At 35.2% G+C, this 25,566-nt stretch overlaps 1 protein-coding gene across 4 annotated transcripts in view; it reads left to right on the plus strand.

Moving 5' to 3' along the window:
• Window positions 1–25,566, plus strand: part of ARHGAP5 (Rho GTPase activating protein 5) — a 103,986-nt gene that overhangs the window by 64,507 nt on the left and 13,913 nt on the right. For 3 of the 4 annotated variants that reach the window (XM_072625649.1, XM_072625647.1, XM_072625648.1), the window contains exons 3-5: window positions 72–216; window positions 19,370–19,447; window positions 21,944–22,075. In XM_072625649.1, coding sequence (XP_072481750.1) covers window positions 72–216; window positions 19,370–19,447; window positions 21,944–22,075 — 355 coding nt within the window. The remainder of the gene's footprint in view (window positions 1–71; window positions 217–19,369; window positions 19,448–21,943; window positions 22,076–25,566) is intronic. The other variant, XR_011970817.1, reaches the window with a different exon arrangement.

Here is a 25,566-nt window from a genome sequence, read left to right on the forward strand (position 1 = left end):
TACTAATAGCATTATTTTTGAATGGCCTGATGTTAATAGTATTGTAACTTTAATATGTTTTATTGTAACAGAAAAAGAAAACTAAGGCTTTCAATCCACCAATCCGTAGGAATTGGGAAAGTAATTACTTTGGGATGCCCCTACAGGATCTGGTTTCACCTGAGAAGCCTATACCACTGTTCGTTGAAAAATGTGTGAACTTTATTGAAGATACAGGTAGGTTAGAAATGTCACTATGAGAATAATTTGATTCTTTTTTTGCTCTTGTTTCTTGCTGAATTAAAAGTAAATGAGTGCCTTCCTACTTTCAGCTTTCTTTGTGTGTAAAAGCTTTACATTTTGAAAGTGGTATGTACTTTTCACTGTTAGAATTTAATCCCTAAAATATTTAGAAAAAATAACTGTATATGATATTTGAAAGATATTTGGATTCAGATTGCAATTTGGAGGCTTATGTTTGTAACTTAGTAACAAACTATCAGGTAAAATACTGAAGGTATTTGATGTATTTTATCCTGGAATTAAAAAGTTTATCCAGTGTCTTAGATTATGCTGCTGTTTGCTTAATCAAGAGATATTTTGTCTTTTGAATGGAAAACTGGAAGTGTTCACAGAAGCAAGTAATAGGTTTTTATGTCATTTTCTGATGACTTTTACTTCTTCATATAAGTACATTCTCCTTAAACTCATTTTCTTTTTATAGGTTTTTTTTTTTTAAAGAGAAGTATGAGAAGCTGTTTGTAGCATTTTATATATTTATGTGTTCTGGATTGCTGTGATTTTAAATGTATTGTTAGGGGAGTATATAATGCTCTTAGCTATCTTCCAATAGGCTTGTGCCTTCTTAGAGTTAATATTTTGATGAGGAGGGGGAAGGCATTATTGTGATGTCAGGGCCTGTAATTTTGTTGCTGGAGGGTACTGTCTCTGAGAAACTCCCTCTACTTACTTTAGATCTGGAACTCTGCAACTTACAGCCCTAGAGGATTCCATGAGGGAAGTTAAGTTGATCACATCTAGTATGTGCCAGAAGCAGTACTTAAAATCAAGTCTTTCTGATTTGAGGCTGGCTCTCTATCACAATGCCATGTTTCTTCCCCAAAAGTATATATAAAGCTTGTAATAACAGCTACGAGTGTTAGTATTTTATTTTATTTTATTTCATTGGATTTTGTGTATCTTGGACTAGTTAGGTTTTGAAAATTAACTGGTTTCAAAATTAGGCACAGTCCTAATAAAACAGTGTGCTAATAATCAGTCCCACCGCCACCCCAGCTCTGGCCCCTGAACAGAATTATGGGAAGTAATATTTTATTCAGGATAAAAAGAAAGGATATCATTGAAATTTTTTTTTTAAATTTATAGAACTGTAGGAAGTTTAGGGGAAAAAAAGACAGTTTTCAGCATAGCATGCTGATTTTATGATGTGTGTTTGCAAAGGGTAGATTAATAGAGATTCATAGTTTCATATGTGATCCTCTTTCTGTTCTACTTTGTACATGAATATTCCTCTCCTCCCCTCTTTCTTTGGTGTTTAGATTTAGTATTTTAAATGTGTTGGGTTTTTTTTTTAATTACTTATGCTACAAGGTTTTAATCAGGACTTTTGGGGGCATCTTTATAGCCTACTCTTTCTATCATATGTGGAGAAGCAACTAGAAATTAGCATCACCATTGCTACATCTCCCCCACATAAACTTCCAGTTAAAACTTAATGAATGCCCTTGTCTTGTAAACTAATCCTTTCTAAGGAATAAGCATCTACTTGTCCTTTTAATATAGCTTTCTGCTTACTTTATTCACATTATTTCTTTATTTCTACATTAGAGGAATAGAGTACTAATAACTGAATGGTTAGGATTTTTAAAATTTCAGTTATCTAGTTTTGTGATTGAGTGTTGTGGAAATGGTTACTCTAAATATTTCTCAAATGGGAAATGGTAATTAACATTTTGATATATTTTTCATGTGGCTGAATTGAAAAAGTCTTTTAATATTTTTCAAACATCAAGTGTGGGATACTTTCTTGAATAGTTTGTTTACAAAAGAAAGTGACTTTCAAAGAACAAATAAAATTTCATTCTTTATTAGATTGATATAGCTTGATTTATAAAACCTGATTATATAGCTTGTAGAAATGTCATTTGGGAGTCATTGAAATGATTTACACCTGATTCTTGTTACATATATTGTAATAATGTTGATGTATGTGTGTAGTAGCAGTTATTTCAAAGTAAATGTCAAAGGTTCTCAAATTTTTGGTCTCAGGACTCCTTTATATTCTTAAAAATTATTGAAGATTTCCCCAAAGCACTTTTGTTTACGTGAATAATATCTGAAGATATTTACTGGATTAGAAACTATAGCATCTTAGTATTATAAAAATGGTTTTGACTTCATGAGACCCCCTGAAAGGTTCACGGACTCCCAGGGGTCTAGGGAATCACACTTTGAGGCCTCTTGGTATGCATGAATAATATGCATTTTCTTCTTTTAGTGGGGATTCAAGCTAATTGGTTTTTCTTAAATTTCTGAACATCAACAAGAAATATAAACCTTACAAGCACCAGTTATATTAGCAAGTTTTCAAACCCAACCTGAACTGTATTGCAAATAGATATTTACACCTTAAAAATTGTCTGCCTCTATTTTCTTATCACCTACTCATTTCTGAACCCCTTGTAATCTGCCTTTGCTTCCAATTCCACAACTTTACTGTCCTCTCCAAGGTTATCAGCAATCTCTTAATTTCTAAATCTGTAGTCATTCTCTGTACTTATCCTGTTTGATCTCTCTAAAGCTTTTGATGTTATTGACCACCCCCTCTTTCAATATATTTTTCATTTCTTTGCTTCCCTGATGTTGCTTTCCATTGTTATTTCTCCTACTTCTTTTACTTTTGCTTCTCATTCTCCTTTTCTTCATGGTAAATTATTTTACTGAATGAGCATCTATATTCTGATTTCTCTCTCTTTTTTTTCTTCCACTCTTTTTAACCTGGTGATCACATCAGCTTTCTTGAGTACCAGTGTCACTTCTATGCAGATGACTCCAAAAATGTATCTCTCCAGCCCTCATGACTCTGCTAAATTCCAGACCTGTATCAGACATTACTTTGTGGACATCTCTACTCGAAAGTTCTGCCAGTACCCAAACCCAGCATGTAGTGATTTAATTAATTTGCTCAGAAAAAGGCTGTGAAGTATTTTCTTACTCCACCTCTATGCGGAGTACTACCATTCTCTAAGTGTCTGTTTTGTTAACTTGTGACCATCTCTGACTCTTCCATGATCCCCATATCCTGTTAATTACCGGGTCTTGTTCATTCTACCTCCACAATATCTCTCTCATCTGTCCCCTTCTACCCATACAACCACTATCAAAATTGAATGTCACCACCTCATAGAATTCTGCTGATTTGTTTTCTGCTTCCTTTCTCTCTCCTCCATTCTGACTCTACTGCTTGAGCAAAATAGCCCAAATAAATGACTGCTCAGAATTTTGATCATATGTGATATGTGCTTAGAAGAAACATACATGGGCATAGTAATCCTCAAAAAAGAGCAGATACATGTACATTATTAATTATACTACATTTTGATGTTTTTGCTTGCTTGTTATATTCTTGAACTTTGTAAAAGGCTTCACTATATAAAGAGTATAGATTTACAACTATAGATGTGAATATAAGGGGCCTTACAGTTGCTATTCAGATACAGACCCTAGATGAGTGTTTTTTGTCGTAATCTGTGAGGGTATGAACTGGATCAAGGCCAGCCTTCTTTTCACTGTCTCAACTAATTATGTTTTCCCAAGCCCTCAAAATGTGTATGTTTAGGATTTAGGAAACATCCCAATAGCAGAGCCTCAGGTATAAAGGTCTGAACTGTTGTGACCAGGAATGGATGTTTTTTGTTCTCTATTGGCTCAAAGTAGGCCTAGGGAGATGAACCCTGGTAAACTCAAATGGTCAAAGGCAGCTACATCTTACCCTTGCTTGGACCAGCAAGCTGTGGAATGTTTGTTCTTGCAAGTATTACTTTATAAATATGAAATCAGGTGTGCAAAAAGTGTGTGCATTTTGATGCTGTGGGGAGCAGTGTTGCACTGTGGTCCAAGAGGTAGGGAATGAAAAGTCCTTATCAGCAACTCAGCCTTCATTGGTGAAAGTTGAACATGTGCCCATTGGTAGTATGATAGCCTCTCCTTAAAACAGAAGTGTTCTTCATACAGTTGTTCCTTTCATATAGGTCTAACCCAGGGGTGGGGAACTTGTGGCCATATGTGGCCTTCTAGGTCCTCAGGTACAGCCTTTTGATTGAGTCCCAAGTTTTACAGAACACATCCTTTTATTAAGGGAAGTGAAGCTGCACTTGAGGACCTAGAGGGTCACATGTAGCCATGAGGCTATATCATTATCCTATTCATAAACCATTTAGGGTATTCCCATTGCATCTAGAATAAAATTAAAATTCCTAAGCCTGACATTTACATCCCTACACAATCTGGTTCATTTCTATCTTTCTGTTCTTCTTTCATATGATTCTTTGCACATTGTATTCCAGCCACACTGGACTGTATTGGACTGCATTCTTGCCATTACCAGCCAGACCCTACACTTGACATATGTCGTAGTTCTGTATATTCCTCGAATTTCTTATCTGCTAGTGTCAGAGTATTTCTGTCAATGCTCAGCTCAGGTTTCACCCTCCTACAGGAAGCTTTCTCTTTCTCTGATTTCCCTCCTCTCTGCCCCTGGTTGTTTATGCCTTCCCTCCACTGAGGTAACTTGTATTTTCCTTAGTTGTGTGCTAGTAGAAGGTAAACTCCTTGAGGGCAAACTGTGTTTTTGTCCTTGTTGGTAAGCACTATGATGCTTTGCAGTAGTGCCTAGCACTTAATAAATATTTTTAATTAAATTGAATGTTTAATTTTTTGCATATGAATGAAAGTGTTGTTTTTATGTTGTATCATTTTTTATTTCAGTGGTGAAATAAAATTCTCATCACTGATCACAGGTTGAAATACCCTTATACTTTTTTATCCTATTCATGTCTTATCTATGTCTTTTCATAAAGCTTTCATAAAGAATCCTTCCAACCTACTGGAAACGTTTTCTCTCTTATTTTAATATCTAAATTACCAGTAGTAACTGGTTCTCAATCCATTCTTTCTCACTGCATGATCAACTTTTAATCCTTACTGGTGTTTACTAGACCAGGGTTTCCCAACTGGCTTTCAAGTTGTTGCAGCTTCTAATGTCTCTTTCTCTTTTCCAAAACAGTCAGCTTCAGGACAGCTTTCCACTGTTTATTTCTAGGTCTTATCCTTTTTTGTTTCTTTGAGCCTCTTTCACTCTCTTTTTAAACTGAAAAAAAGCATGTAACTTTTCGCGTGACCTCAACTCAACTGTTCATAATTTTCCCTGAGGGTTGCTCTCAGTAGATGAACGAAATTGATTCAGCATTTAACAGTGTGACTTCTTTAAAGAAAAGAACCTGGATTATTTTGTAGCAAAACTAAAATAGGTTAAGGCTAAAATGATACTGTAAGTGCTGTGCTGTTAGATATAAAACAAATTTTTCTCTCTCTGCTGGTCTGAAACCTCCTCCGTTCTAGAACTTTACCATTTCTCCCCTTAATATTATCTCTGTCATCCCCATGTGACACTTTTCAGATGTGTGGTTTCTTCTCTTAAAAACCACAAGTAACATTCCTAGTTTTATTAATATGCAAGAAGTTAATAAGAATTTTGTTTTATCACAAGAATTATTAAGCAACCAAGGTAAAATGTTTGGTGAGGGCTGCCCTTTTTTGTTTTTGTTTTAGCCTGCATAAATGTGCCTCAACACAATTTTGTATCCATATTTAAAGCCAAAAAGGTTGGTAGAAACTCTTGCTTAGCCTTTTTATCTGGCCAACCTAAAATAGAGATGCGTAGTAGCGAAAACACCCAACTGAAAATCGCAAGACAGGGATTCTTGACTTGTCTCTGCCACTAATTATGCTTAGCCAAGTCATTTCCCTCTTATGGGTGTCTTTCCCCATATGTATATACATGAAGAGTTTTGACTAGATAATTTTTAAGTTCCATTTTAGTTTCAATAATGATTTTAAATTAGAAAAAGAAATTTTACAGTTAATATTATTTTTAAAATTGGATTTGAGAATTTTAGCCACTTTTATATTTAAATAATTTAATCTTAGCAAAATTTATCTTCATACAGATTTAGTGGAATGTATATCCCAATATAGCTGCTCTTCCTGATAAGTCTGTTTATAAAATGGCAGAAATACCACTTTTTTGGAACCTATGCTTTACAACAAAATTGAACGCAAAGTAAATTTTTATGATAACACTCATCTTATTTCCCCTTTTATGTAATTGGAAATAGATTCCTGTTCTGTTTACTTTTCTTTTAAAGGTAAGATGAGGGTCAGCCTGATATATTGAGTTTTAGTGGCTAGAGAGTGCTGTACTGGGAGTCAGGAAGAATTCCATTAACACACTGCTTCTTGTGCTATGTAGCCCTGGACAAGTCACTTAATATCTCCTAGCTTCAGTTTCCTGATATGTAAAAGTGTGGCTTTGCTGGTTATGCTAAATAGCCTCCATTGTAGCTCTAAGTCTGTGATCCTCTCATAGTAACCTGCTTATACTTTCAGCCTGCCTCTACAAGCTTGTTACTTTTGATGGATTTTTTCTCATTCCAAAATTTCCCATCTAGTTTAGCAACCTGTCTCCTAGGGTAAGAGTAATATTTTATAATTAAAATAGTAGTTTATATAAATTTCCTTATAGTATAGTAAATTTCTAAAATAGTATCACGAGGCAGGCAACATACACTATTATTACACTACACTATTATATACACTACTTTTCAGATCAAGAAATAGACCAAATCTCCTGAATCTAATTTTGTTAATTATTGAAATTTTGTTGCCTTTGTTTCATTTTTGTCCATATATGTACTGATTTTTAATAAAATTGAGCTATAACATATTTTACCAATACTTATCATATACAGTAAACTAGGACATGAGGACAATTTGCTCTAGTCTCAGAATTTCTTAATTTTTAGACTCTATTTGTAAGAAATTTGTTTTCTTCTGAATCATTTCTATAAGTCAAAAATGATTGAATTGTGCTTACATATGATGGAGACTTGTTTATAAAAAACGAAAAGTGGTAAAGATATTTAATTATCCACTTGTATTCATGGATATATAAAAATATATATAAAATAAACTTAAGTAGCAGGAAACTGAAGTGCTTTCTGAAACATCTCAGTACCTCATTCATTGATTAAATGGCCATTAGTGGTAAGTGTTATCATTTTCCTTGAAAATTGCTAATTCCTTTATGATATATACATTTTCTTTCAGAATACTTGATTAATTAGAATATCTCTAGTAATGAGAAAGAAGAAAATTTACTGTGCTAGCTTGAGAGGAGTGAAAGTAATAACTCAGAGTATAGCTGAAACTTAAAGCAGTATACATCAATTCTAGAAATAGTACATCCCCCTCCTTTCTTAAATAAGAATGATTATTCACTAACAGTCTTGTGTCTTACTAGCAGAAAGAGAATGTATGTATGGCTGTAGGATTAGATTTCAATGAAGAAATTTTTTTTTTTTTTGAGAGGGAATTGGTGATTGGAATTGAATTGATGGAACTGAAAACCTTGTTTTCAGAGAAGGAAATGATGAAAAAATTGAAAGGTGTAGGAATGGAATTGGAAGTCAGTGCTGATTGTTTTGGCTTTTCCATAGGAGATGAGTAGAAGAATTAAACTGGAGGACAGTTAGTTACTTGTCTCACCTAAGTTTTGCTAACTCATTTAACAAACAATAATTATTGTTAACAAGCATTTTGTAGTCGTTTGGCGAAAGGACGAAGATTTGACTGTTTTCTTTTGTCTAAAATGTTTTGTAAGAAAGACAAGTGATAGCTATTTCCCAGTCTGTTTTGGGAACAGACACATAAAAGTGGGAATAAAGTTAAATTTTACTGATGAATAATTACATTTGGGGGAATCTGTGTTCGGAAGCATGTTCAGACTTTGAGTTACTGTGTTTTTGTTTTAACAATCTTATTAGCTGTATTCTTGTGTTGAGAAAGTATGGCTTTGCAAGTTTTAAGCAGCCTGCAAAATTCTGGGGTGTGCCTGAACCAGAATAAAATGAAAATGGGAAATATTTAACAAAGTAAATAAAAATACAGTACAACATGGATGGTGTTAATTTGTGTTTTTCTAATTAAATATATGGCCTACAAGTATCTAATTCTATTTGAGTTTGGCATCGCTTTTTTAGAGAATAGAGAAATGGCCCAACTCAAGTCACAAAGACCCGAGTTAAAATCCTACATCATATACTATGTAATCTTGGGCAAGTACCATCTTAATGTCCCATTCTGTACATCGTAATACATTTGCAGATGGGTATTGGTGGAGGCATTTTCCTCATTCAGAGGTAGAGTTCCTTACCTTACAGTAATGAAATCACAAGTCTGGAGTGCAAACATTTTTCTTTGTTTTTTTCCTCTACATCCTCTGTCATTGATCTTGCTCCCTGCCCACCCTCCCACCATTTTTTGTCTCGATTTCCTTCCTTGTGCTTCGGGAAAAATACATGCATCATAAATAATCAGATATCATGGTCTAAAAAGAACCTACCATTTTAGAATATAAAAACATGTAGAAGAAAATTGGAAATTTCAACATGGAGAGAAATGTGTTATATCACAAGAATTTGTGGGCACAACAAAAAAAACATTTAATTATCCACATTAAGGAAACAAGTTCTCAGTAGTTAGGACTTTCAGTTCAGCTGTTAACTCTTCAACTAATGAAATGTTTTGAATGTCAGTAACCAGAGAAGATAGGTGAGTTAAAACTTGTCAGGAGTTTTGAGATTTAGTGGTTTTATTTGCTGAAGGATCTATACAAGTGTATTTATTTTTATTCAGTTGTACATGTAATAAATTCATATAATCATAAGATAATTATTATATGTAAAATGCTGACACAACTAAGGTTCAAAATTTCCAGTTTTTCAAAAAAATACCAGCATTGCCTTTTTTCTTCTGAAATTTTTTCTCTTTCTCAGAATTAAATGTTCTGATTTCCTCAATGGTCTAGGATTAAATTTTTAGCTTTTTTGGTGTTTCTGAGATTGAAATTGACTAAAACCTACAATTTAGCAGAGTAGTAGTAGTATTATCAGTAATGCTGGTAGTGCTGTGCTTAGGTATGTATTTCAAACAGCAAAACATCTGTTGCTTCCCACATATGAAATTATTTATTACAGCAATAGTATCAAAAGAAAAAAATAATTCTTATATCTTGGTTTGGCAATTTGAGGGTGTGGGGCAAACTGTTGTATTTTTAGGATACTTATTTTGTAGAAGCTATATAACTGACTGTCATATGGATGATTGACACCCAGCGATGAAGTGAAAGGCAGCGTTTTAGCAACCATATTTCTGCAGGACATTCTTCATGTTAAGTTAAGTGAAGTTAAATTTTAAATAGCAATTTAGTAGCTGCACAAATCTAAGACAGTGGCAGGTGGATTGTATGTGATGTCTTTTCTTCCCAACTTCTCAGATAGGTAAAACTGCTGTGTTTATCATTTAAATATGAGTCATAATTTTCCAGATAAAACAAGTGATATGTTAGGTTTTTTTTTATATTTTCAAGTGATCCTAAAACTTTAGGAAAAAATGTTAGAAGTGTGAAGTTGGCAAAAATGATGCGCAGTTACTGTAATAGTTTGAATCTGTTATATACATACATACCCATATATTCATACATGCATATATTTTTCATTATAAAACCTTAGTTATTTTTTACCATATTTTCATTGACTTATAATGTGAACCATTGTTGATTGAAATAAATTTTTCTTCATTTTCATTAGTCATAATTTCCATTTCATAAGATAATAGAGTGATATTTGCCAAGCGTTTGCTACCTGAAAAGCATAGTGAAGAACTGTTAAGTTTTCTATAGTTGATTACAAGATGATTTCAAAAGTTTCTGATTTTTAAAATTTGTTACAGCTTAACTGTATCCTAGAGTTAAGGAGTCTCACATTCATTATACTTTGAGATGATATAGTTCAACTTTTTTTTTTTTATGGTGCCAATTTTAAATAATTTTTGTTTTCCAGGACAAGAATTACATTTCCACTTTTTTACAGTACTGATACAGTGCAATGTTGTTCACTTCTCTCCCTCTGCACACATTCAGGTATTCAGAATGCCCAGATTTACACAGCAGCTTAAATGTTACTTTTAAATTGCTACTGCCTTGGCTACAAATTTTGAGTCCTTCAATTTTTGGAAAGCTGTGTGGAATGCTCTTTTTTCTGTTGTTTAGTCCACCTCTTTAATGGTGGGTCCAGAAGAAGCACCTCCAGATGGGGCTGCTCTACCCCTTGGGAATCCACCAGGCCTGCCTCCTGGCATGCCCCCTACACTCTGGTACAGCTTAGTAAAGATGGGCTTGCAGACCTTCTCCAACTCTTTTTTCTGATGCTCAAATTCTTCCTTCTCAGCAGTCTGGTTCTTATCCAGCCAGTTGATTATTTCATTACATTTGTCAAGGATCTTCTGTTTGTCTTCATCACCAATTTTGCCTTGCAGTTTTTCATCTGCCACCATAGCCTTCATGTTGAAAGCATAAGATTCAGGAGAATTCTTGGAAGACACCTTGTCTTTCTGCTTCTCATCCTCAGCCTTGTATTTCTCAGCCTCCTGGACCATACGTTCAGTGTCTTCCTTGCTCAGATGTCCTTTATCATTGGTGATGGTGATCTTGTTCTCCTTGCCTGTGCTCTTATCCACAGCAGAAACATTGAGAATGCCATTTGCATCAATGTCAAATATTACTTCAATCTGAGGAACACCTCTGGGTGCTGGGGGGATTCCTGTGAACTCAAATTTGCCAAGCAGGTTGTTATCTTTTGTCACTGCCCTCTCACCTTCGTAAACCTGAATAAACACACCAGGTTGATTGTCCAAACAGGTGGTAAATGTCTGTGTCAGCTTGGTAGGGATGGTGGTATTATGTTTGATCAGAACAGTCATGACTCCACCAGAAGTTTCAATTCCAAGGGAAGGAGGAGTGACAATCCAATAGCAACAAGTCCTGCACATTCTCAGATTTATCTCCAAACAAAATGGCAGCCTGGACAGCTGCACCATAAGCAACCGCCTCATCAGGATTGATACTCTTGTTGAGCTCCTTGCCATTGAAGAAGTCTTGCAGAAGCTTCTGGATTTTGGGAATTCAAGTGGAACCACCCACCAGGACGATGTCATGAATCTGTGATTTATCAGGGTCCAGTGTGCCACAGAAGAGAGCATTTAGCTCTTTGAAACGGGCTCTAGTGATTGCTGTATAAAAGTCAATACCATCATAGAGGGAGTCAATCTCAATACTGGCCTGGGTACTAGAAGAGAGGGTGCGTTTTGCACATTCACAAGTAGTGCGGAGACAGCGAACAGCCCCCTCTTGTTCTCACTGATGTTCTTCTTGTGCTTTCGCTTGAACTCTGCAATGAAATGGTTGACCACTTGGTTGTCAAAGTCCTCCCCACCCAAGTGGGTGTCCCCAGCTGTGGACTTGACCTCAACGATGCCATCTTCAGTGGTAAGAATGGAGACATCAAAAGTACCACCTCCAAGGTCAAAGATCAACACATTTCTCTCGGCATCAACCTTTTTGTCCATGCCATAAACAATAGCAGCAGCAGTTGGCTCATTGATGATGCGAAGCACAATGAGACCAGTGATGGTTCCAGCATCTTTAGTGGCCTGACGTTGGGAATCATTGAAATAGGCTGGTACTGTGACGATGGCATTTGTGACAGTCTTCCCAAGGTAAGCTTCAGCAATTTCTTATATCTTGGTCAAGACCATAGAAGACACTTCTGGATAGAAACTTTTGGTCTCCCCTTTGTACTCCACACTTGGACCTCAGGCCTGCCTGCGTTATTTCACCACCTTAAAAGACCAGTGCTTCATATCTGACTGTACAACTGCATCATCAAATCTGTGACCAATCAGACATTTGGCATCAAAAACTGTGTTGGTGAGTTTCATTGCAACTTGATTCTTTGCAGCATTGCCCATTAAATGTTCTGTCGGTGAAGGTGACATAGCTGGGTGTGGTCCTGTTTCCTTGGTCGTTAGCAATGATTTTCACTTTCCCATGTTGGAAGACGCCCACACAGGAGTAAGTGGTGCCAAGATCAGTGCCAACTGTGGGTTGCTTTGACATGGTTGTTGGGGAGTCGGGGGTCGTAGCTGACTGCTGTGGAGAAAGAAGGGGTGCTGCTGCACTGAGTAGACCCTAACTTTTTTTTTTAAGAAAAGCTACATTCTTAAGTGTTGTTTTCTTTTTCTGTAGAAATTTTTTAAATTAATTCTATAGAAATTCTTAAGCCTTTTTTTTTTTTAACTTCTCTTTACTTGGCCTAATGGAAAAAGTAATAGTTTTAGGGTCTTAAATTAGAAAATTGTTTCCAGGTAGCTATCTTCATAGCATTTTGAATTCTAGAATTAGTCTTTAATTTCCAAAGAAATTTTGGCAATAATATGTCCATTTAGTAACTGACTTTCAATAATATCAACTGTCATACATTTGAAAATAGGAGAAAGAATACTGGGATTCTACCTCATGCCTTGAATGTTCTCCCTCTTTATCTCTGCTTCTTAACTTCTCTGTTTTTCTCTAAGTCTTAGATTCTACCTTCTGCAAGAAGTCTTGCCGATACCTTCTTAATCTTAGTGCCTTTCTTCTAAGAATCCCTCCAATTTATCCTGTTTATTATACATAATTATGTGCCTTATTAATGTGTGAGCTCTTTGAGAACAAGGATTCTATTGCCTTTCTCAATATCCCAGTGCTTTGCATATATAGCAGGCACTTTTTAAATGCTAATTGACTGACTCTCCCGATTAATTTTATAAACAGGCAGAGTCCCAGAAAGTTGAAGTGATTTACCTCATAGTGGTTGTAAATGGCAGAGACAGGGTTTAAATCAAGGTACGCTCTTAAAATCCATGCTTTTTTCCACTGTTGGTGGAGCATAATAGGGGCAGATTGCTAATAGAAGAACAGAGTTCCAAAGGGCACAATGGGCAGAGTTAATATGGAAGGATAGAGTGTCTTTGGGGTGGGTTATGACTGACAATTGAGAGAAAAAAGTAGCAGTGGGGACATGCTGGTACCTCGTGTGAGTAGCAGGGATAAAAGAGAAATGATGTTGGGAAGTAATCATTTTAATAGACTTGTCCAGAAAGACATGGGAGTGGGGGAACAGAGTGGAAGAGTATTGGATAAACTGAGAAATTAGTTCTAAAGAGTTTGTAAAGCAAATTAGCCCTCAGATTCCAAGTAGAATGATGTTATTTTTCTCCCAAGTTTTTAAGCTAGTACAGCAGCACCTGGGTTAAAGAAGGTATAGCCAAATGATAGAATTGGCCAGTGGAACAAGTTTCAGTGGCTTGCTTTCTTAGTTTCAGGACTAACAAACATTTATCTAGAGATTTAAGTTATTAGGGGAGATAGAATTTATGTAATTTAGTTAATGAATCAGATTCAATTTCACATTTTTCTAATAAAGTTTTTTTTGAGGTTTCATTTATCTTTAATACTTGAATACCTTTTAAAGGTGTATACTATGGGTTTTTGCATAACATTTTTTACTTTTCAAATTGGTTTTATAGCAGTGTCAAATTTGTTTACATAAAAATACATTTTATTTCATATCTCAACAAAAATTTTACTTCAACGGAGCATCATGTGTTATATAGAAAGCTGACTTTGGAGTCAGGTTGACGTAGATTCAAGCCCCACTTGTAACACCTTCTGGCTTTGTGACCCAGCGAAAGCTATTTAATGTCTTAATGCTTCAAGCAGTAGTGTTGTAAGACTGTAGTTTGCAGAGCAGTTTGCATTGATAGAGTAAGTTCTGATTCAAGTAATCCTGTGTGAATGAAGTTTCTTCATAGTACCCTAAAGATCTATATAAGTGAGTAGTTGTTATAGACATATGTTAACATTTAGTATATATGCATATATGTTTATGCAATAGGAAAGTGTATAAATCAGGGAAAGCAGAGCTGCTGGTATTAACCATAGGAAATTTCTTAATCTACTCATAGCTTCTGTTTGTTTCCACTCAGTTGAAGGTAAACAGAGCTGACTCTAGGCAAAATTGAGCCACATTTAAAATGTGTTTACTTCATCTCTAGCCTCTTTTTTCACCCTTAGTGTCAAACTCTTTCAGCTCCAGATTCATCAGTAGCCTGTACTCTTCCCCCGAATAGAAAAGGATTTAAAATCAGTTTTTAGTGTTTGCTGTGGAGAAGGAAATGGCAAACCATTCCACTTTCTCTCCTTTTTTGATCTGAACAAAATGCCTACTTCATTTATTTTGTATTTTCTTAGCCCCATTTGTCTGACATCTTGGGAATCAATTCTTCTGTTACTGGTAATCAAGTATCTGATAAAATATTTTATGAAATGAATCCTCTTTGATAATAGTTATTGTATTTCTTGATTGGTGGGTTGCTCTTCTGAAATTTAATATATTTAATTCTATGTAAAGATACCAGTTTGCATCAGTAACCCTGCTTTAGAATATTTACAAGGAAATAAACCTCACATAGATTATAGTCTATGATCTGTAGTGCTGTTTTACACATGTAGAGGTTAAACTTTGATCTCCAGACACTGCATTTAAGCCTTTCATTGTATCTGGGCAAATTATTCATTCAACCCCTCTGAACGTCCGTTTTAACTTCCTCTTTAAAATAAAAGAATTGGAAGTTTATGATAAAATGGCAGAGTGAATAGTTATTTGTCAGCATAACATCTTGCTGTACCACCTCAGAACAGCAAGAAATGTACTAAATAATTAAAATTACAGGAAAAGAACTTCCTAACAAGGTTAAATCTCCTGGGGGAAAAACAGGAAAAAAATGATGAGTACACTCCCATTTATACTGCCTGTTCTACAGTTAGAACATGAGACATGCATTTTAAGATTTGATTTTTCTAGCATCTTTGCTTTTCTTTTTTGGTAGTGACCCAGTCTGATTCCCACCCATTTGTTGAGGGAAATCAGGCTACTCTAGCAGTTGTAAGAACTGGGGAGAGGAATTTAGTCCAGGTAGATTAGAAGGGATTTATCCAAGTATAAATTCAGTTATGGTGTTTTGCCTGCATTACAAATCCCAAAAGTATTTTATGGAATGAAACCTCTTTCTTGATAGTTACTGTTTTTCTTGAATGGTGGATTGTTCTTACTACTGACACCTTCATGTTGCACATGCCTTTTTTTGATTGCAAGAATGGTTCAACATAAAGAAGACTATTCATGTTAAAAAATCACAATAAGAGAACAAAAAATCACACACACACAAAAGGCTTTTGACAAAATCAATCATCTACTTGTTAACTTTTGAAAGCATAGAATTACTTTTCATTAGCATGATAAATAATCCAATAATAATAATAGTATTTATATATTGTTTTGAAGTGAAGTAGGTACTATTATTCCCATTTTACAGAGGAAGAGACTGAGATTGGTAGTGCTCAAGTGACTTAATCATGGTAATATAACTAATGTCTTACGCAAACTCAGGATTTTACTATACAAGGTGTTCAGGGAAGACTAGCTAGCACCTCTGGTTTGAGGGCTTGCCCAGACCTTTTCAGGGGTGGTCTTCCACCTGCTACTCAACTCTCACATATGCCTCCAAGAAGCTGTAGCATGTGCAGCAGCCATACCCCAGTAAAACCACCTTGGCAGATGGACTAAGCCAGGTTGAGGTAAACAGAAGGTCTCCAACCCATTAATGAGGTAGGAGGTGCGTGAGGATTTCCACCAACAGAATGGGAACAGTCTGTTCCAGTGACCTTGGAGGTGGTGGAAGCTGATGCTATTAAGCACTTGGAGCTTGGTCAGACATGAAGATGTCATTCATTGCAACCTAGGCCTTCACCAGTCATCTTGACTTTTGTTTTGCTGGGGGACTTAAATGACTCTGAATGACAGAGTGAGGGTAATGACTTTGTGCAATTGTGCCTTACTTAAATCTATTTCACATGCAAGGCAAAACATCATCCCCATGATGCCATTGGTCCTTAGAACTGGATGCAGCATAATTTGATGGAACAGAAGGAAAAGAATGAAATTCAAGAAAACTAAGAGAAAATTTGGGTGTTCTTAACACCATGTCATACAAACCAGTGTGACCCAACCAGAAAAAAAAGAAGAAATAATTTATAAAATTAGTAGGGTCTGATAACATATTCCTAAATAACTGCCTTTATAAGGGATGCCCATCAATTGGGGAATGGCTAAATAAGTTGTGGTATATGATTTTGATGGAATATTATCATGTTATAAGAAATGACAAAGATTTCAGAAAAACCTGGAAAGACTGCCATGAACTGATGCAAAGTCAAGTGAGCAGAACCAAGAGAATGTTGTACGTTGGACAATTGTCAATGACGTAGCTGTTCTCAGTGATACGATGATTCAAGACAATCCCAAGGGACTAATGATGGAGCATGTTCTCCTCCTCTGAAGAACTGATTGTTTAAATATAGAATGAAGCTTGCTATTTTTAATTTTCTTTTATTTGAATCTTCTTATATAGAATATCTAAGATGGAAATGTTTTACATGATTGCACATGTGTAACCTATGTCTGCTCACCATCTCAGGGAAGGAAGAAGGGAGATAAAGAATTTGGAAAACATGTTTAAAAATTATTTTGGCATGTGTAATTTGGGGGAAATACTTTTTTAAAAAAAATGCCATATTTCTGCAAAGAATAAAGATCAGGTACATTTTGGTGTTCTTTCCATTTATATTGTTTTAGTTGTTCATATTGTTTTCCTGCTTATTTTTCCATGCTTCTCTCTGTTAAGAAATAATAATTATGAAGAATTTGTGTTTCTTAGCAGCACAATAACATCCTATTACTTTCATATATCATAGCATTTGTTTAGCCATTCTTTTATTGGTAGATATCTTTTTTTTTTTTCAGTTCTGTGCTACAGCAACATATTAGAGAATTAATTTGTGATAACTGTAGAACATTGAAGATGAATGTTACAGCATGGTGTGGATTTATAACAATATTGTCTAATGTGCTAAAGTTTAGAATAAGAGTATGTATGTTAAAAATTCTTAAGAATTGTTAAATTATGTGCATATATGTAGAGAAATAGACTACTTTATGTCTTTAAAATTTACGTTCCAGTAGTTTTAAGAGTAAAATACCAATCTTGAACATTTTTATCAGGCTAGTGTAGTGGAAGTAGCACAGAATTTGAAATTAAAGGAGCCTCAATTCAGATTCTGGTGCTTTCAGTTTTTACCCATTTGACTTTAAGTGAGCCACTTAATATTTCTTAGTTTCCTCATCTATAAAATTAACAAGTAGATAGCCTCTGAAATCCTTTCTTTCCAGATCTAGATCTATGATCCGACGTGGCAGTATCATAAATGTCATGAAACTGATAAATTTGTGATTAAAAACCTCTCCACCCATCACATGAATAACACTAATATACCTGTGGTCATTACTTTATAAATTGCAAATATGAAAGCTCTAAATCATTCCCATAAATCATATGTTACTTTTTAAATTATAATTGTAAATGAGGATATGTATTTTAAAATTTTATGACTTCTTAATTTTCTTTGAATAATATGAGCTAAGAAAATTATTGGCGTAGATTGTTTTACAAAAAGTTATTGACATGCTTTTTTTCTGTTTAAAAAATAAAGAAGGGATATTGCCACACAAATTCGGGAAGTCACTGATTTAAACTTTCTAGAGTTCAGTTTTTGCGTCTGCAACAGCATAATCTGCAATAACATAAACAGCCACATCTGGACAACATAATCTTTAATATTGCTTCCAGCTTAGTGCTTATGATTCTCTGAAATTTTCACATAGAAACCCTTCAGGTATTTGAAAACAACCCATGTCTGTCAAGCTTTCTTTTCTCCAGACTAAGGTGCCTATGGATCTTCACGTTTTCTTTGTATGTTTTTGCATTCCCTCACCATCCTGTTTGCTGACTTCTGGACATGCTTTAGTTTGATTATATTTCTTCCTGAAATACTAGGGTGCTTCAAGTATGGCCTTCCCAGTATAGAGCACGGCAAGGTTATTAACTTTCTGCTTCTTTTAACCTAGCCTAAAACTGGCTTTGGTGCTTTGTTTTTCAGTCTTATCACTCTGTCAGCATCAGTAGTGTGATGTAGTTGAAGAAATCATAAGCCAATCTTAGGCTAAGTTAAACTTTAAGCAGTATAAGAGTCAGTCTTGGCACATCTTGCAGTCAAGAAAAAGTTACCTTTCTACCATGGAGGTGGTACGTTTTAAAACTTTTTAAAAAGCAAATTTGATTTTTTTTAACCTAATGCAGTGTCCTTCAGAAAATTGGGGAATATCAACTTTACTTGAGTTTTGTCATAAAATTAGCATTTTCCTTTTAAATGATTTAACAGATTTATTTCATTCTTTATGTAAATGTAATTAAATCTTAAAGGTTTGGGAATGCTTTCCATTTGTATAATGGGAATCATGAGGAAGTAATCCTTTTTACAAATGTTTACTTCATAGCTTTTCAAAAGCACATTTATTCCATGTTTCAGTGCATTTGTTAATGAGGAAACATAAGGAAAATGGTGTAAGGGAAATTTTTCAGTTCTGATACTCTGGGAGAGATGCCAGACTTAGTTTTTTGTTTTTTCCACCATACATATTTAAAATTGCTTATGAAAACTAGCTCCAGTTTGATTAAACTTAGTTCTGTAACGCTGATGTTTAATAATCAATATAATTATCTGAAATAAAATCTTTTAAAGGAAGAATTATGAATTCACTTTTACCTTGCTAACATTTATTAAGTGAGTACTGTACAAAAATCAGTAAACTAAATATAGCCAGAGTAAAAAAAGTTTGACACGTTCCTTACCTGCATGGAACTTGTAGTCTAGTAGAGTTTGCCTCTTGACCAAATACTGTTAAGGTTTATGAGTGACTTTCAGTTTGTATTTCAGATTTTATTACTTTAGTGGGTCAACTTTTAAAATTCATTTTACTCTTTGACAAATTAAATACTAAAAATTATATACATCCTAATTAAACTTCAAGTTATTGATTTAAAAGCTCTGATATAGAAAAATGTTTTGTTATCATATTTTCAAAGGGTGTCATAGCTTGCTTCAGAATTTTTAATGCAGTTTTTATTTAGATATATAGTTATGTACAAGGTACTTTTTAAATGTGATTTTTCTGAATATCTTTCTTTTCTCTTTAAGGACTTTGTACTGAAGGCCTCTATCGTGTTAGTGGGAACAAAACTGATCAAGACAACATTCAAAAACAGTTTGATCAAGGTAATGATAAACTACTGTATATAATAAAATCCAAATCTGTTCTTTTTGTTTTAAGAATTTAATAGTTTGAGTAAGTTAATCGTTCAGTATAGTAAGCCAAGAGAGTGAGGCCTAAAAAAAACCCCATGGAATTTAATTAGAAATTGTTGTCATCTTCACATCTATTTATGAGTGGATGTAAGAGGGAGTGTGAAAGGCCAGTTGTTCAACATTTTAATTTAAAAGGATGGAGAAGATAAAGTAGTTAGAAAAGGTAATATAGGTGTTTTATGTTCATATAAAGACAGCTGATCCCTACACAAGAAAATAACATAAAAAAGGAAAAAAAGAAGTTTCTTAAAATAATGGAATGGCAAACTCTTGGCCAGGAATGGAACACACTTAAAAAGGACTTATCAGAATGCATCTTTCTACAGTGTTCAAAATCTAATAAATAACTGAATTTAATATATAAGCTGAAAAGGAAAGGAGGAGGAGAAAACTGCTTATATCCACCAGGCTAGGAATAAGTCCAGTAGTAGAGATGCTCAGAAATTAGCAGGGGACAAAACCCAGAAAAGGACACAGAAATAAAATCCCCAGCCCCCAATGCCTCTACATAAATGTACAAAGAATGGATTTAAATTAAAAACCAGAGATTCCAATGCCAGGGGACATATTTGTCTTAGAGTTCTATTGCTGGGAAGGATAATTTGGATAAAGATCTTCATACTGTGCTTATGAAATTTTCAAATGATACAAAACTAAGATCGCTAACCCACTGGATGACAGAATTAGGACCCAAAAACAGCTTGACAGTCTAGTGATCATTGAATAGGAGGATACTTTGCAAGATTAAGGTTCAGTCACCTTCACAAGTACAAAATGGAGGAGGGCCTGGCTAGATGGCAGTTTGTCCACAGAAGTGCTGCAAGCTCAACATGGTAATGTGGTGTAGTGGAAGGAGTAGCTGAATTAGGAATCAAATGACCTATGTTTGAAATTCAGCTCTTGGAAAAGGCTTTGAACCTCACTTTCCTCAAGTTCTTTCTCACCTCTACATCTAGTATTATGTTTTATTTGTGAATAAAATACAGTGTGACTGTCAAAGCTGTCATTTTAGTTTTCATTAGGAAATGCTCTAGTATCCTGCACTAGAGAAAGGATATTTTTTTTTTTACTCTTCCACAGACCATTCTTAAGCATTACGTTTAGTTCTAGACACCAAAATTTAAAACTTTGTTCATTGGTAAGCTGATGTACATTTAGTGGAGGGCAGCCTGAATGCTGAAAGGTTTCAAGATCATACCAGATGAGAACTAGTTGAAGGAATTGAGAGTGGGTAGCCTGGAAAAGAGAATATTTGGGGAACATGATAGCTTTTTTCAAGAGTTTAAAGGTGCCTTATGCATGGAAACTGGAATAAACTTGTATTGCATGGTCATATACATTAGAGAGACAAATTTAGGTTTGATGTTTTCTGAGATCTCTTCCACCTCTTGAATTCATGTGATTCAGAGACAAAACAAGTACATGAACATACATTGTAAAGGTAGCTTTAGAAAGGAGGAAACTCATTTTTAACTCTGAGGTTACAAGTATGAATTTAGATATTAGGGGAAATTTGAATTGAATAGAAGGAAACTAGAATAGAGATTAATCAGTGATTTACAATGTAGCGCTAACAAAATTAAAGTTTACAAATATGTTCTTTTTGTAAGTGATCCTAGTCAGCTGTATCAGAAATGTATAGCCAGTAAAAAAAAAAAAAAAAAAAGTTGTACAAAACAACAAAAAACTGAAAATAGGAATTATTGTACTGAAATATAAATTTAGTAATATTTTTCACTCATTCTGTTGAGATAAAATGAAAAATTTCATTTTTCTGTATAGTGTTTTTAATCAAAATGACCCCATTTTTAATATTAACATTTTACTAATAATAGTTAAAAGCATTCATTGGACAACCTAATATATTTCAATAGTTTTGAGTTTTTAATCACTTGAATTTAAATGTTTGTAATATATTACAGTATAAATTCTAAATGCTCTTGTGGAAATATTTTGCATTTTTTTGTAGTTCGCATCGTTTTTGTTAAATCCTTTTCCCATCCAGATATTTTGAATGAACCATTAAATGACAGAATATAGAAATAAATACTTAAATTTTTCTAAATAGTTTGGCTAGCCATCATTTCATTTACTGCATTTCATTTCGTTACTGAAAAGTATTGACACATTATAATAATTTTCATTGTAATTCATTCACGTATGCCTTCTTTAATCCTAATCAGTAGGAATTACAGGATAAATGACACAAAGGCTTTCAAATTTAAGAAAATTCCTGAAAGATGTAAGTGGCAGCAAGAACCAGCCTTTTAGACATATTTGAATGTTTAGTAGTAGTTCACTTTATGCAAAGCACATTTGAGTAGTTTGTTTAAAACAGATTTCCAAAAGCATCTTGTTTTCATAATACTTCAGCTGCTAAATTATCATTTCATTTTTGTTTTGTAGATCACAATATTAATCTAGTATCAATGGAAGTGACAGTAAATGCTGTTGCTGGAGCACTTAAAGCATTCTTTGCTGATTTGCCTGATCCTTTAATTCCATATTCTCTTCATCCAGAGCTATTAGAAGCCTCAAGTAAGTGATAAACCTCTTACCTTTTGTGGCTTACCAAATAGTAGATATTAACTTTATGATTTCTCTAAAATATTTAGTTGCTTTAGCAATCTAACCTCTTAGAGATGTATTTTACTAGAACTTGAGGATGTTAAAAAGTAATTAAATAAATCTATCGAGTACTGAGTCATGTAGACATCCAAGTAATTGAAACCTTAAAAATACTTTTTGGTTTCCATTATCTGAGTTTTTAACAGATAATAGCAGTTCTCAGTTATTGGATTTTTTAAGTTTTGGGGGTTTTAGTTACATTTTGGTGCCATTTGACTAGCCAATAGAAGCTATTACATAGAGAAACCATGATAAATTTTTAAAATTTCCATTTCTTAGATTAATTGTAGTCCTCTAGTTAGTGTACATGTGTCCTTATAGAGATATTCACGTAATTGAGGCCATGAAACACTTTGGGAATTACAGACCGTTCATGCTTTCTATAAATGGACCATTCCACAGACCTGCACTAAACATTTTTTACATAATGTGAATTTGCCTGTGGACATGGGAAAAGGAGGGAGGCAAGAAAGAAAAAGCCACATCCGTGGAGGTAGGGAGTTAAACAGAAACACTGTCCCAACCATGTGGGCTGGCACATGGTTCAAGGACACATGGCAGCCAGGGACAGAGAAGTGAGAGCAGGAAGAGGAACATGTTGGAGCTGGGTCCAATCACGTTGGGGCCTAGCCAGAATCAAAATTTGGTAGGGGTGTGGAGGATACATGTAGAGGGCAGGTATGGACACAGTCACGAAAGGACAGGTAATATTCAGAGACCGAGGACAGACTTGCAATACTGAAGTGCATACAGATGGAAGGGCCAAGACCTGAACTGGTGGCAGGGACTTTATTTCTGCATCCATTCTACTTTCTCTTGAAGGATTTTTTTGTTTGGTTGTTTTTTGGGGTTTTTTGGTGGGAAAGGTAAGGGTTAGGAGGCCATGGAGAGTCCTGAGCTGAGGGGGCAGAAATGGAGAGGAAGAGAGCGTAGTACTGTACTGTACTATAATGTTAACAGGTAGTTTGGAAATACAGATCACTTTCAGAATTCTTTACATAAAGTCATATTTGCATAATACCAATTTATGTAAAGTGAGGACTGTATATGGAATTTTTAAAGTGAAAGTGATATTTTGACTTGATTTAACTGTCTAATGGAAACATTATGCATATTTTTGCGACATAATTTCCCACATAATATGTATCTGGAGAGTTACTTCCAATGTAATTCAGAGAATTTTCTTTGTGTAAAGTATATGATGGCAATGAAACCATTTGGGAATCATTAAATGTATATATGTTAGAAAACATTTTTTAACTCTACTTTATTTCTTTTATTGAAACCTGTTCAGTTTGGTAGATAATTGATAGCTAGACGATTGTTGAGTATAATCTAGTTCTGTAGCTATTTAACTGAGTTTAGCAGTAATTATATCTGTAACATAAAAATATGTTTATTTTAGGCATTAATACATAATTAACCTTTTTTTCCTAAGCTCACTTTTATTATCTCCTTTTACTCTTAATTCTTAATAAAATCTGTTTTGTCATTGTTTTAATTGACTGTTTTAACTGTCGTGTTTGGTGTCAGATTATTGATATTCATTTTTTGCTTTTGTATCAGGAAGACATTGATGACTTCTGTTATTATATAGATAGTGTATAGCTAATGAAATTTGGTGAGATATTATGCAAAAAATGTATACATAAGTGTATGCTTGTGTAGTATGTGTTGCAACAGAGCTATGTAATTTGACTGACTTGTGTGACTAATCAGTGAAAGACAAAACAATCTCCTTAAAGGTGAAAGAACTTCTTCAGAAACGTTTTATTCTGTTACATTTTCAAAGCTAATTGAGGTCCTTTTTTTTTAATGATATAAACCCTACTTAACAAAGACACTGGTTGAAATGCTTTGTCAGTGAACAAAATATTTGATGAGGATTTTTGACATCTTATACTTTTTCTTGGCTGATTTCTGGGAGAAAGAATAATTTTTCAGCAGACCAGCCAAGATGGCAGAGTAGGGCAACAGCCCAATTACCCCTATAGCTGTTCCAAGAAATTCTAACAAGAATACCCGTCTGAATAATGGTTAGGAAGCCTGAGGAAAAACCAGTGAGTTATCTTTCCAGCCTAAGATCACAAATGCAACACACAGGCAAGGGGGTTTTGTCTTGAAACTGAGAAAAGTTAGATAAAGATACCTGACCCCGACTTCAGACTGAGACCACAATGATATTGAACACTGGAGAGAGGATTATAGACTCCACATCTACAGTACTGTCCAGTTGACCAATATAGCAGGTCATGGACTTAGCCCTAGGCATGGAAGAGGATTATAGCGTTATGGTTCTGACCCCGTAGCAGTATCAAAAACTGAGGCCAGGCTCATAACCAGGGCTAGGCTGGCCAGTTGGCAGTGGCTACAAAGTTTCTAATCCCAGATCAAAAAATAATCCACTATATATCCCTAGAAAAATTTCAAAATACAAATTCTTAGAAACATCATAACCAAAATACAGAGCATCCCGATCAGAGACAAATACTGAAAGTGGCTAGGGAAGTAAAAGTCATGAGTACTAAGAAAGCAAAACCACACAAAATTTAGCAGCCAGTTTTTTTAAAGAAACAAAGTGCGTGGAATATATTACAGAAAGCAAAGAATAAATATAGCCTTATAACCAGAAATGATTACCCAGCAAAACAGGGCTTTGGAGGGGGAGGGATGGACCTTACGTGAAAATAGAAGGCTATCAAGTATTCCTGATGAAAAGTCCAAAACTGCGTAGAGACTCTGATGTTCAGATACAGGAATGAAAATGTAAACACAGATGAACAGTCCATAAATCAAGGAGGAAAAATTTAAATATCATCCTACCTGAACACCATGGCCCCCTTCCAAAAAAAGCCTAGACATATTTTAAGAAATCTTAAAATGTTTGGTCATCCAAGAAGAAGGGAAAAGATTTGAAAAAAGAATTAGACTGGGGGGGCGGAGCCAAGATGGCGGAGTAGAAAGACGCACATACACATAGCTCCGAACCCACAACCCATAGAACGGCTACAGGGAAGTAACTCACGGCGAATTCTGCACCCAGAGGCCACAGAACATTGGAGCGAGGGAGATTTCTGTTCCGGAGAGACCTGCAAACCTCTCGCGGGGGGGGCCTTCGTGCTGCGGACTGGGCGCCGGGACTGGGAGCTGAGTGCAGCCCTGCCGCGGCCGCGGCACCGAGGGGAAAAGATCCGAGCGGGCTTCAGGGACGGGATCTCCAGCGGCCACGCGGGTCCCTCCACCCACAGAGGGACCTGCAGACCTCTCGCAAAAGGTCCGTTGCACTGCAGATGCGGAGCCCAGCCCAGACCTGCCACGGCCACGGCCGTGGCACCAAGAGAAACAGATCCGAGCAGGCTTCAGGGATGGGATCTCCAGTGGCCGCACAAGTCCCTCCACCC

This window comes from Notamacropus eugenii, chromosome 7 (genome assembly GCF_028372415.1).
Source record: "Notamacropus eugenii isolate mMacEug1 chromosome 7, mMacEug1.pri_v2, whole genome shotgun sequence".
In the NCBI taxonomy this organism is placed as follows: domain Eukaryota; kingdom Metazoa; phylum Chordata; class Mammalia; order Diprotodontia; family Macropodidae; genus Notamacropus; species Notamacropus eugenii.